This window comes from Bidens hawaiensis, unplaced genomic scaffold (assembly GCF_021521415.1).
Source record: "Bidens hawaiensis isolate Kalapana, Puna unplaced genomic scaffold, B.hawaiensis_p1.1 tig00014033_1, whole genome shotgun sequence".
Lineage (NCBI taxonomy): Eukaryota > Viridiplantae > Streptophyta > Magnoliopsida > Asterales > Asteraceae > Bidens > Bidens hawaiensis.
In genome coordinates this window covers 582,064-596,041 of record NW_027492204.1, presented here as the reverse complement: position 1 = coordinate 596,041, position 13,978 = coordinate 582,064, and the positions used below count along the sequence as shown (strand labels likewise).

The 13,978-nt window shown below is 35.4% G+C and overlaps 2 protein-coding genes across 2 annotated transcripts; one reads left to right on the top strand and one right to left on the bottom strand.

Annotated features, from left to right (window-relative positions):
• The first annotated feature begins 921 nt into the window (after positions 1–921).
• LOC143545723 (uncharacterized) lies at positions 922–3,278 on the top strand. The gene is made up of 3 exons (XM_077037553.1): positions 922–1,252; positions 2,607–2,836; positions 3,000–3,278. Exons 1-3 carry the CDS (start codon positions 922–924, stop codon positions 3,276–3,278), a joined length of 840 nt encoding a protein of 279 aa, XP_076893668.1.
• Positions 3,279–9,488: 6,210 nt separating this feature from the next.
• On the bottom strand, positions 9,489–13,649 carry LOC143545757 (cytochrome P450 98A2-like). The gene is made up of 3 exons (XM_077037583.1): positions 13,123–13,649; positions 10,787–11,184; positions 9,489–10,269 (listed from the first exon to the last, which is right to left on the bottom strand). Exons 1-3 carry the CDS (start codon positions 13,607–13,609, stop codon positions 9,631–9,633), a joined length of 1,524 nt encoding a protein of 507 aa, XP_076893698.1. The 5' UTR covers positions 13,610–13,649; the 3' UTR covers positions 9,489–9,630.
• Positions 13,650–13,978: the final 329 nt, after the last annotated feature.

The following is a 13,978-nucleotide window of genomic DNA, read 5'->3' as shown; positions in this document are numbered from 1 at the left end:
TTAGTTGGGCGGTCGGGTGAGGACTAGTGATTAATCACGATTAATCAGATCGGATTTAAATGTATAATTTTAAGTTTTATATATACATATACACATTTTTATATGTAATTTTCAGTTTTATACATGCACAAACACATTTTGGCTGAAATATCGCTAGAAACCGCTGATTCCTGCTGGAATCTCGTCAGAATCCGCTGATTTTGATCGAAATCTCGCCGGAAACTGCAAATTTTGGCTAGAACCTCATCAGAAAAAGCCGATTAACCTTGGTTTTGGCCGCATTTGACCATTGATTGATTAACTGACCGATTAGCCCAAATTTAATTAATGAAGTGGGGACTAGCGATTAATCGACGTTTAGTCAGGATTGTTGCAACATTGGTTGTAAATAAAGTAGAAAAGAAATCTATAAGAACAAAAATTTATAGTGGTTACACTGATGTTACAGTCTGAAACCTCGTATATATAAGAGCACCCACAACATGGGCAACTTCCCGATGCCTGGAGGAGGTGGCAATAGAGCGGACAGATGGGTAGCGTCGTGGCGTGATGTCCGACTGGGGTGGGTTTGGTACCTGTAACGGTGCCAAAATGCTCGTGTACGGTATCAATATCCCTTATCATTTGCTTATCCCTAGAATGTGGGGGTATGAAAATGTATTTGTATAAATTATTCTGAATGAATGAATGAAGGGCACACAACATTATTGATTATTATCAAAATATCACATTCTATCACATACCGTAGGCCTTTTTCTAAATACAATAAGATACTATGCCACAGTATTTGCTTTTAGTAGTAACAAAATGAAAACTAAATCAACTTGATGTTATGGTCAAATTAACACTACGTTCTCTTTATGTTGCTAGTTTATATAATACTTTGAAAATCTAGTTATAAACTGTATAGCCACCTTTGAAATGGAACCGTGTCTAGACCTCAATGGCAAGATCGTGATGGTTACCGGCGCATCTTCTGGGCTCGGCTGGGAGTTTTGTATGGACTTAGCCAAATCCGGTTGCAGGATCATTGCCTCCGCTCGCCGATTGGACCGCTTAAAGGTTCTATGCAATGAAATTAACAATTTGGATTTGTGGAAGAACAAAAATGAAGGTGGAAACAACCGTGTAGTGGCAGTATCGGTGGAGCTTGATGTTAGTGCCGATGGTCAGACCATTGAAGCATCAGTGAGAAAGGCGTGGGATGCTTTTGGCCGTATTGATATTTTAATCAATAATGCCAGTATTACAGGTATTTTCAGTCATCATCTATATGATATAATAAAAAGGGTTTGTATTTAGCTATTAAGACAAATATATAAATCTTCGTGAATAACAAAAGTGTAAAATGGAATAGAAGCTAATTTCACTATATTATATAGCATTCTTGACTTTTTTTAACTGTTTTATTATGTTTTTAGTTGTTGTTTCAAGTAAAAAATATATATCTTATTATCATTATTACTACTTACTAGTATTTGTCATATACTTTTGTTACCGTTGTTATAGATTGTATTTAAATCTATAGATTGTTAATGTACCGAAAACAAAACAATTTTTTTTAACTCCAAAAGATTTTTACAAAATCATGATGGCTAGAAAATGTTGACCACACAAGTTGAACATTACGTTATAAAGAATAGGGTTATTTAACCATGTGACCCAAGAGAAATTGATTTTACTGTTTCGGCTAACTGTCCACATAAAAAGATTAATGTGAAATCAAATCAAAACTTTCGAGTCTTTCAAATCATCCACCAGAACATGTAAATAATACCTTACACCACCTATTTTTTAGTTTTGGAGATTTTTAACGAATCTAACCAAGTTGACGTACCATATTGGTAGGCTTCATCACCATGTGACCGTCTATGTTTTTGTTTTGCCGTACCATAATCGATCTCCAAGCCCAGGAAGCAATATAACAGTACCAAATAATTGTTCCATTGTTTCTATCTCATTAGTACAATACACATGCATTGTAAATTAGTACCTTTATTACAAAGATTCACCCGAGTCGGCAACATGTCGAGTAAAAGTCTCCTCATGAAAATTTTAATATAACACCCTGAAAAATCTCACATCAGTCGTGGACATGAGAGATTCTTATTCATAATAAATGCTTTGCATCTTAAATAACCAACGCATCTTGGGCTTAGCTGGTTGTGGAGTAGATGAAAACTCCACAATTAAGTAAGCTCAAGTGGAAATAGACAAGTATTACCGGAATGAGTGACATCTTGGTAAGTCTGATTGGGCAACCCAAAACAAATTCGTGAGCTTCTAGATAGGCAATCCATCAATAGCAAAGCAAACAATATTCGTAGTACGAGGGCCTTGCTGTTACAATTTGATTATAAATACATGTTTCTGCTAGCGAGTGAATAAACTATTATATTTTAATTGTTTCACAATCAATAGTGTATTTCTCAGTGAATGAACACACCATCACTCATAATAATTCACAAATATTGTAACAAAAAAGAGTGAATTAAACAACTTATAAACATTTAAACAATTTAAAGGTTCTAACTTGAATCAGATATGCACACACACACGCATGTTTATATGTTCACTGAGTTTATGATGTTATGTTATATATCTAGGTCCCGTACAAAATCCATTGGATTGGTCAGAAGAAGATTGGGATAAGACCTTTAGGACAAATGTAAAAGGATCATGGTTGGTCTCAAAGTATGTTTGCCTTCAAATGTGTGCTTTTAATCACGTTGGATCTGTAATCAACATATCTTCGATTGTTGGTCTTCAACGTGCATATAGTCCACGAGCTATTGCGTATGCTTCTTCAAAATCCACCATTGATACTACTACAAGAGTTCATCCTCCAAACTTTACAATCACGACGGATACTTACAAAGCTTGACATATATAAAGTTTAAATTATTATTATTATTATTGATGTTCTTACTATTATTATGCATGATCTGAGCATGTGATATAAGATTAGGAGTTTAATCAATGACTTGTTCTTGTTGCAGGTAATGGCAATGGAACTTGGAAAACACGGAATTAGGGTAAACTCTATATTTTCCGGCCTTTTCAAATCTGAGATTACGGAGGGACTTATGCAAAAGAAGTGGTTAGAAAGTATAGCTTTAAAAGGAGCGCCGTTAAGAGAATTTGGCACTACCAACCCAGCCTTGACGTCGTTGGTTAGGTATTTAATCCATGACTCATCATATTACGTGACAGGTAATATTTTTATTGCGGATGCAGGAATCAGCTTATTGGGTGTACCTATTTATTCTTCGCTATAAACTCAACGTGGTTTGTGATTATGTAATTATGTGATAAGGATAATGACATATATGTATTGAACTAGAACTTTTGGAGACATATACCTCCAATTAAAATAAACATGCATAAATGCTAGTTATGTTTTCTTTTGAAAAATCATGGTATATTTTTACCTTCTTTTGATGTGTGATCATAATTCATCCAAATATATTTAGTGCTAGAGTAATTATTATAATTACTTCGCCACAGTTTTTAAACTAGATAATACTCTAATTCATTTTTTAAGTGTAGAACTAGTTTAAAACTATATAGTCATAATAAATACTAAGTTATTTGTACACTTAATAGGTTAATTTCATTTGTATCACATTTTACCCTGTATTTATTTTTATGTGAAAACTAAAATGTATTTAAAAAAAGATGTAATTAATCAAAAGAGATTGTCACCCAAATTTCATGCAACGAGGCAGGACATCTCCCCAAATTTATAGCAAGGGACATGGGAGCCAAAGAAAACAATTTCCTGATGCAACTATTCTACCCTTTTTTGTCCCACTGTGTCCCCGAGGGCACACGGGGAATTTCGTTCCATCGTGTGTTAAGTCAGAGAGTTTCGACTGTTAAGTGGCAGCCGGCGATATAGTTTCTTGGGGGAATACCCAAGTCAAACTCTGAAAGCCAGTGTGGGTCCGATTAAGACAACATAGTCTGGCATAAGTGAGGCAACGAGACTCTCCAAGTTTAAAGAATGTTTAACCTAATACATGCACAAGAGAGTCGTCGTTCCAAACAATTAAGAAAATAAATGTTAATTTTAACAACATTCACGGCAAACCCTAATATTTAAGCATCAAAACATCAAAATCATGGTAACTATATATATGAAGAAAACACAAGGCTTACATGAAAATTGTTCTTGTCGATAAACTGATCAACATAATTCAAAGCGTTAAACACTATTCCGATACTATAATTAACCTGCCTTTGACATTGACGCTACATATTCACAAAAAAATAACAATTAGAATACTCAAAATCAACCAAATTTAGATAACTTGGAATGTTTGAAGAACTTACATGAACGAACCCTTGAATGCCTTTTAGTCTATAATTAGCAACATCTAATCGAGTCAATTTAGCAACATCTAATCGAGTCAATTTTGTGTATTCCACTCATGTTATGTACTTGATTTCTTTTTAAAACTAATCATCAAACAAGAGGTTAGATGCATGTCCCACCCTTAATCACATGAAGAAAATCACATGTCTCCCAAGTACCATTTGGATGATCGATATAGTAGTCAAAGTGTTGTAAAGACGCGCTCGAGACAACGCAGGATTGTAGATTTTCCAATATAAATTGAAACATTTATAGCACAGACTCTTTATTGTTTGTAAAGATAATAAATAAAGCAAGGTATTTGATTGGAGTGTAAATTTATTTGTTTTTGTCTAGAGATTTTGAGCACGACCAACCCCCCCCCCCCCGGTCCAAGCTTCATCACTTATCTGAGTTCGTTCATGGTAGTGACACATGATCAATATATAAATAATCTATAATCTACAATAATTCAACATATTGAAGTATGTCAATAAAAGTAAGCAAAATACGTGTTTTGAATCATTATTTTCTAGATTGTCATCATGCAATAATGAGGGGGGATACGTCTCTTCAAATTTGATAGCAAGAGATAAAGAAGCCAAAGAAATTAGAAAATAATTTAATCATGCAACTATTGTTAAGCACTTTTCCATTAAAACAAATAAAATAATCTAATTAAAGTAGATATGCATGTAAACGGACAACAAGTTGCATCTCTTTAACCTATTTAAACATATGAACATTAAAGTCATGGTTAATTATATAAAGAACACACAAGGCTTACATATTCTTGTCGATAAATCGATCAACATACAAATCAATGATAAATCGATCAACGTACAACTCAATGCGTTAAACATGAATGTTCCAATATAAAAACTAAACCGCCTTTGACACCTCATATTCACAAAAAATAAAGAAATAAAAATTAGAATGCTAAAAATCAATAAGATTTAGAAATTTTTGATTATTTGAAGAACTTACATGAACGAACCATCGAAGGACTATTAGTCTATATAGCAACATCTAACATCTGAGTGAGCCAATTTTGCGTATTCCACTCGTGTCATTTACTTGATTTCTTTTAGAAAAAAGTCATCACACATGAGTTTAGAATCATCTTTTGTAATATTTAGTGCAGACTAATTCCGGCATATGAGGCAAAGTGTCGTAAAGACGCACTCGAGACAACTAAGGGAAAAAGAAAAGGTTACTAGTGATTAGGGATGAGCATTTTCGGTGGTACCGAATCGGTACCATTAGTACCGAATCAGTACCAAGTTTTGAGTTTTCGTACCGGTATTTCTCTTTGCACGAAAAACCGGTACCGAACCGATACCGTATCAAACCGAACATTTCGGTACTGTACCGGTACCAAATATTTGGGATTTTCGGGATCAGTACCGGTATAATCCCGGATGAGCTCATCCCTAGTGATCCCATGTATGAATAATAATGTTTTAAAAACGGGTATTTTATGCATACCGGATTCGATTAAAAAACGGTACAATCGGTTGAACCGGGTTGTACCGGGAGGTTCAACCGGGTTGTATAGTTTACCCTATAAATTCATATAAATGCAACTTTAGCTAAAAAAACAAAACAAAAAAATACATGATTCCATATAAAATATTATCCAAAGTTAATCCATATTCAAAACACAATATCAAAGCACTTGATTTTAAACAAAGTTTTTTTAAATAAATGCGCGCAATAGGTTTATACCATTGGAGTGTTGTATGCATCAAGTTCACGATCGCTTAGAAGACGAAATTCACCATGTGTAATCAATTAACTACTATATTAATATGATAAATAAAGCCAAATATAATCAACTATGAATCTCAATAGATACAAGATTATTATAATAACCAATTTTAAACCATTAACACACATCATATATGCAATAATAATAATAATAATAATAATAATAATAATAATAATAATCTTGTGACATGGATGTAATCATGGTCAAATGAAGGATCATGGTCAACAAGTTTCTACTAGAATTCCAGAACCGTCCGGTGGTGAGGCTATTCCTTTGAGTGATGAGAAATTAAAGTGAAATATCGTTCTGTAAATGTTGGTGGACGTCCGTTTGTCCGTTCGGCAAGAAGTTCGTTTGCGTTTGTCCGTTTAATAAACGAACCGGACATGGACAAAAAAGTTTCGTTTGGTAAGCTTAATGGACGAACACGGACAAAGGACAGGTTCGTTCAATAGTGTCCGTGAACGTCCGTTTGATTACGTCCGGTAATGTCCGTTCGGTTACGTCCGTAAGGACAGGTTTGTGTATGTTCGTCGTTAATGAAAGTATTAGTGTTCATTGTTTATTAGTGTCCATTAATGTTTATATGTTTGTTTGTCAATTAATGTTCATTAGTGTCCATTAATGTTCATGCGTTCGTTTGTCCATTAGAGTCTATTAGTGTCCGTTTGTCCATTAGTGTCTGTTAACGTCCATTTACAATATTAATGGACGGACATGGACGGACACGGACAAACTCAATTTCTTAGTGGACGGACACGGACACAAAATTTCGTTCGGTAGAGTGTTCGTGAGCCGTCCGTTTGTCCGTCAAAAGCTTAACGGACGGACACGAACAAGGTCTCGTCCGTGTCCGTCCGGTCCGTGTACACCCTAGCTAGGTTAATGGTAATTGTTAAAAAAATTGGGCCTGAAATACATAAAAATCCTATGGGCCTTTAAACCGGTTTAACGGTATGAACCGGTTTTTTATGAATACCGGCCGGTTTGATAATCCTTAAAACCGCTCGAATGTACCGGGTACCAAATACCGGTCTGTTAACCGAAATCCGGTTCAACCGGTTGAACCGGCCGGTTTAAACCGGTTTTTAAAACATTATTATACTTAGTTTAGCGTATTAAATCTTTTTGTTTGTTTGTTTTCCATATTAAGTCAGTTTCTGATACTTATTACCTTATACTAGATGGGTGCCCGCGCGATGCTGCGAGGAATACATACCTTGGTAATCATGTAGATTTATGGGTGCTTGTTGTTTCGTTGTAACCGTGAAACAATTTATTGTTATAAGTAAATTCATAGTTCTTATTTTAAACTCAATTTAACATAAAAGTACAAACGAAAACGAAACCTAACCATCGTTAATGGTTTGGTTTTGTTGGGTTTCTATTATCAACGGTCTAGTTTCAGTTTTTGGTGACCAGAAACCATGAATAATGGCTTGGCTCATGGTTTAATTTAAAATCATCAAAACCGGATGGGAAATGCATATATGTAAAATTTTATTTTTTTAACCGAAAAAAAACTATGACAATATCATACTCAAATTAAAGAGAAATAAATGTTCGTTTTTATGATGCAATTTTTTTTTTAAATATTAACGTACGAAAAAGTTATGACCATTTAAAAATCGTGGGGGTATTTGGGTTAAAAATGAAATTATAAAGAATAGATAGTTAAAAGATGAAGGACCAAATTTATAACTTTTTTTTAAATTTATATAAGTTGATTAAAGTTGAAGGAGAAAAGTTGTAACTATTTTGAAGAAAATAGAAAATAGTGATATTTTATATTATAATGACTACTTTGTCCTCATTTTAGCTTGTACCATGTGTTTAAACATTTGTAAATCCCTTAAAAACAAGCGTCTTAATTTGCCCTCCTTTCATACATTATATATAGTACTAGACGGGTGCCCGCGCGATGCGGCGATGAACGAAAATTATAGTAATCATGTAATAATTGTGGATGTTCAAGGTTCGTTTGAAACCGTGAAAAGGTTTGAACCAATCATCACTTTTGGTCAGCCGGTTTCCGAATGTTTAAATCATAGCAACCGGTTTGGTTTATGGTTTATACAGAAAATTGACATATAAAACCGGACTCGACGGTAAACTTAATATTGAAGCTCAATGCATGAAACCAAACCATTAGTAACGATTAAGTTTAAAGTTTCTACGGTTCAATTTCAGTTCTCAATGACAAAAAATCGAACCAACAGCTTGGCTCACGATATAACTTAGAAACCGTTAAAACCGAATTGTAACACCCATATGTAATATGTTAATTTTTTTATTTAAAAAATTATAGCAATATCATTATCAAATTAAAGACAATAAAATGCTCATTTTTATGGTGCAATTTTTTATAAAAATATTAACGTATGTAAAAGTTATGGCCGTTGGAAAATCGTTAGTGAGAAGTTATTTACAATTAAAATTAAAATGAATATATAGGCAAAGATAAATGTCCAAAGTAGTACTATTTTTCTTAAATTTACAAAAGTTGCTTAAAGTTGATTGGGCAATGTTGTAACTATTTCAAGACATATTTTTAATGGACAAATTTGTCCCTCTCTTACATGCCATATAAGGTGTATATTATGCATTAAAATTTGTAAATCCATTAAAATTAAGGTGTCTTAATTTGCCCTTCTTTCATACATTATATATAGTATAGATATATAAATTTCTTAATGCATTTCGCTAGAAATAATAAGTGTAAAATAACTTGGATAGAGTAGTTGCAAAATTCTCTTTTTGTTCATGTAATTGTTTTATTGTTGCACATGTTCGATTTACTAGTCAGCGCTTTATAAAACTCCACCGTTATAAAAAAACATAAATTAAACTAGTGGAGCCCCCTCTCATGGTGAGCAGGAATTCAGCATGTGCACAAACCACTGCATTCCGTAGGCCGAAATTACTGGAATACCTAAATCGACTTGTATAGAAACCGATAAAGGAATTGAACTACTATGCTCTGGAATGTCATTTTAGCGATATAAAGTAAGAAATTTATTAAATCAGATAGACAAAAAAGATTGCATACATATATGCTCATGGTGAGGGGAGTTCGTTTTCGTGTTGTTAAACGTTCATTTGTACAACCATAAGCTCATATAAAGGTTTTTTATATGCTAGTGATTTTCGTATGAATGCCGTAACATTGGATTTTTTCCTAATGTTTCGGCATTCATAAAAAATCACTAACATATAAAGAAACCTTTATATAAGCTTAGTAAGGTAACCTGAATGCTATAAAATGATAAGATACCCTAAACTTTTAAAAAAAGTATCCAAATATGACATTACACAACTAGATACATAAGTTAATTATCGTTACATTTGCTCACTTAATACCTTAATTAATAACCTTCATATCACTTTCAATAATTCAATATAACAAATATCAAAACCAACCAAAAGTGAGCTCAAATCCAAGCCCAGTAACATAAACCCATTACAAAATGCAAGAACACTACAAAATAGTTCAGCACAACTATCAAACCGGAACACGCTTATACAAGTTGTTTGGTAATCGAGGTGTAGCCACGGCCTGAAGTGGGGTCCGCATGTAAGTCACCATTCCCGGGTTCTCAGTCAAATCCACTTCTTCGGGCTTCACACCTGCCAGTGGGGTCCACTCAAAATGATGCAAAAGATGGCCCAACATAGATGTGACCAAGTTTATAGCCAGCTGTGCACCCGGGCAGACCCGTCTGCCCGCCCCAAAGGGCAGTAGTCGGAAGTCATGACCCTTAACATCCACATCCTCCTCAAAGAACCGTTCGGGCCAGAACTCATCCGGGTTCTTCCAGATGGCCGGGTCACGGGCTATGGCCCACACGTTCACATGGACTATACCGCCTTTCGGGACATCATACCTGCCGAGTTTCACATTTGAATTCGCCTTGTGTGGTAGCATTAGTGGGGTCGGTGGGTGCAACCGTAAGGCTTCTTTGGCTATCGATTGGAGGTAAGGGAGTTTCGAGATGTCGCTTTCTGACATTATCCTGTCTGTCCCGACGACCCGGTCCAGCTCTTCTTGAGCCTTCTTTTGAACTCGCGGGTTCTTAACCAGTTCAGCCATTGCCCATTCCGCTGAGATAGAAGTTGTGTCCATTCCCGCGGTGATCATGTCCTGTTCAAACCCGATCAATAGATAATTTAATTTAGTCAAACGCTCGACAAAAAGATCATGAAAACTAGATTATGTTCTATCTCAAATGGGTCAAACCAAATTTGACCGAGTTGACCATACAAAATCTTTTTGACCCCTTGCAACTACGGGTGTGTGCATGGATCGGTTTGCGTCAGTTTTGGGTCAGTTTTTTTACTCAAACCGAACCAATAACCAAAAAATCGGTTTTTGAAAACTGCTCGGTTTTGGTTTTTCTGGTTTTCAATTTTTAAAATGGGTTCGGTCCGTTTCGGTTTTTACCATTTGGGCCAAAAAAGAGCCCGAAATAATGAATTTAGGCATAAAACTTTGGGCTATTTTTTTTATTAAATGATTATTTGATTATTACACATTTGAAACTAATTTCGGTTTGGCTATTTCGTATTCATGCAAGCCCCTATTTACAACAAGTTACCCATCCGGCCAACCTGACCCGTGAAAGTTTAAAACTTGAAAGAACTAGATAAAAACTACATACCCAAAGAAGACCAATAATTGTGTCGTCACTAAGATCATACTTCTGTTGAAGTGAATGCAACGCATCGATGAAATGCTCTTGGGCCCCGCCAGTTTTCTTACGTGCAAGATCATGTTCCGCCATGATGGCTTTCGTGAGTCGGTCTCTTCGTTGTTCATGCTTCAAAAGAATATCATTTTCACCGGCGAAGAACCAACTTAACCATGGAATATTTTCGGCCAGGAAAACCTTTGCACCGATTTTAATCCCGTTTGATACAATGCCTTTGAATTCTTTTCCTTGTTCATCCATTTCACCTTCCGGATTCACAAATCTTTTCCCAAATGTCAATCTTGTAATGTTGTTGAATGCAACTGATCCTAAATAACCCCTCATTACCAAGGCTTTTCCTCTGTTTTCTGCAGTTAAAATTGGATAATTTATCAGCTTTTGTTAAAAATATGCTAAAAGAAAATAATTTCAATAAAAATAATGCTGTCTTGAATAAATATCTAACAATATATTTTAATCCATTTCATCAATCATCATATTGAAAAAGAGCCAAGCTGTTTTTAAACCACTCGAGATTGGTTCATTAAAAGCTCAAATCAAGAAAAGCTTAAAAGAGCTCGATTCCAAGCTTCACTCGAGTCGTTATTTAAAAACAAATACATGATACAAAATCGTTTTTCACTTTTTTTTAAAAAAAAATCACTTCATATTTTTATTTTTTCCTTTACGGCTGCTACAGGTGTCTAAAAGGGTTGGTAGGTACACTTTTGGCACCATATTACCTAACCACACTACTGCTTTTTTATATAATTTATAAATAAAATAAACTTTATATAGTTCAGTCTATATACAGCAATAAAGATTTCACACACATTTGGTGTTACATAATTTATAGTTTAATTATATAGAAAAAGTAAAATAATCCAAAATGTTAGAAGATCTAAATCAAATCTAGTCAAAATAATAACTAGTTGCAATCAACCTGGCCGTCATGGCACATGGTGAGAACTCGGTAGGTATCGATATATAAACTTGGATAAAAAAAAATTTAGAAACCTATACATGTTCGGTTTTTTGGGCACATCAAAACGTAACCTTGAAAACTCACACCGTAACTAAAAAACATAATACAAGTCATTCGTTTTGTCTTTTGTCATATTACGACTTTATTTATTTTGGGTTTTATGTTCGGTTGCTACAGCGAGTGCCAGCATTGTACCGATATACCAAATTATGTTCTTTTTTCTTTTGAACACCAACAAGCAGAGAATTGACTAGGTACTACATACGAGATGACCCCACGGCAAAAGGCCACTGCCAACTAGCCTAACCAGCAGGCCCGGCTCCGAAAACGCGTAAAAATTTTTGGGCCGAAGGCGAAATTTTTTTTGGACCTTATTAAAAAGAGGTATATCGTTGGGTTTAAACAATTTAATTTTTAAATAATCTTTAATTTTTTGGGCCTTATGATTTGGTTGTGTCAAAGACTTTTTTTATATAAAAATAGAATAAAATGTCTCAAGTGAGGTTAGAACCCAAAACCTCTTGGTTAAAAGTCACACATATTTGCCACTAAACCAAATTAGTGGTTGTGTAATTAAGCTTAAACATTATATATACATATTGTTTTTCATAAATATATATACATTCATTTTTTTTAAAAAAATCCGGACCTATCGGGGTGTCGGGCCGGGGTCCGTCGACCACCCGGCCCTCCCTTATAGCCGGGCTTGCTAACCAGCGCCTCCAAGTTATCTCCGGTTTCATGGAAAACCCGCCCGTCTGAAGGCCCACCGGTGGTAAAATCAAAACTAGCCAAGTGTAGGGGGTGAAATGGACCGCGAACACCGCCCCAGGCGAATTATGGGGGGTGACAACTATTTGTCGCATGTTGTGTTTGTGTTTAATATTATTATATATAGGTGTGTGTGATTTATATATATATATATATATGGGGCAACAACACCATTACATCCAAAAACAAAAACACACACTTTGCTCCACATGGAGCAAAACGCGCCATTTTGTAGCCCTCCACTACACATAGCCATAGGATCAAGATCGAGAGATCACATAGATCCGGTCTTACTTCATTGAGCCAGCCATACCCTACCAAAATACTATAAATGGAAATTTAACTAGGGTCTTCATTAATATTTAACTAATTAAAATATTAATGAAACAACATATTTGTCAAAAATAAACATAAAATACATAAATAAAAAATGAAAATCATTTTAGGCACGCACCCCAAAAACACAATACTAGATCACTTGTCATAAATAATAATAATAAATAAATAAATATTATTAGATAAGATAAGAGAGATCTAGAATAGATCATACCATTCGAATCTTTAAAAATAGATTCAACCATAGCCGTAACCTCATCTTCTCTAATGGGCCTCAAGGCCTCCAACTTCTTAGGCGAAAACAGCTCCAGATTACACACCTTCCTGACCTTCACATAATGGGGCCCATAATCAGCCCATATCAGATCCTGTCCACCTCTACTAAACGAATTCGCTGAACGGCTCCTATGCCGATCCGCCAGCAGCTGATCATTCTCCTTCAACACCTCCTTAGCCAACTCCGAGCTGCTCACTATCACGTTCAGTTTCGAGTCCAGGTACACCGACAGTATGGGCCCGTACGTTCTGGCCCATTCGGCGTAGCACCGGAACTTGACGGGCTTCACGTCGTAGAAGTTGCCCACGATCGGTAGTGGCCGTGGGCCCGGCGGGAGTTTGAATCTCAGCCGGGTGTAAATGTTCTGGAGGAGGTAGAATATTATTGGGAGGAGTACGGCGGCGAGGAGAATAGGTGTGACCATTTGATCGGTGGTGAGGGTAGTTTGGTAATTTTGGGTGGGGTGGGTGTGTTTGTGAAGGAGTTTGGTGTGTTTAAGTAAGGGTGGGTGGTGTTTTTAAGTCCACGTGGAAGGGTAGATTTGTAATTTTGGTTGGGGGTAGGTAGGTGTTTGTGTTGTAGTATAGAAATTGAAGTTGAATTTTCTCTTCAAAGTTCAACCTACCCCTCTTTAAATAAAATATAATAATGATGATTGTGGAAAGGACAATACATATGCAATATTAGAATTTAATATTTAAATATAGTTGGTGTTAATTAATAATAGGTACGGGTCCTAGGCGGGTCTTTCATGTTCTAGAGCCGTTTGTTAGTATTGGAATCAATGTGTGCG

Coding starts and splice junctions, on each gene's coding strand:
- LOC143545757 (XM_077037583.1), bottom strand. CDS start 13,609: ATGGTCACACCTATTCTCCTCGCCGCCGTACTCCTCCCAATAATATTC. Junction 11,185..13,122: donor TATTTTTAAAGATTCGAATG/GTATGATCTATT, acceptor TTTTAACTGCAG/AAAACAGAGGAAAAGCCTTG. Junction 10,270..10,786: donor CAATTATTGGTCTTCTTTGG/GTATGTAGTTTT, acceptor GGGTTTGAACAG/GACATGATCACCGCGGGAAT.
- LOC143545723 (XM_077037553.1), top strand. CDS start 922: ATGGAACCGTGTCTAGACCTCAATGGCAAGATCGTGATGGTTACCGGC. Junction 1,253..2,606: donor CAATAATGCCAGTATTACAG/GTATTTTCAGTC, acceptor TTATATATCTAG/GTCCCGTACAAAATCCATTG. Junction 2,837..2,999: donor CCATTGATACTACTACAAGA/GTTCATCCTCCA, acceptor TTCTTGTTGCAG/GTAATGGCAATGGAACTTGG.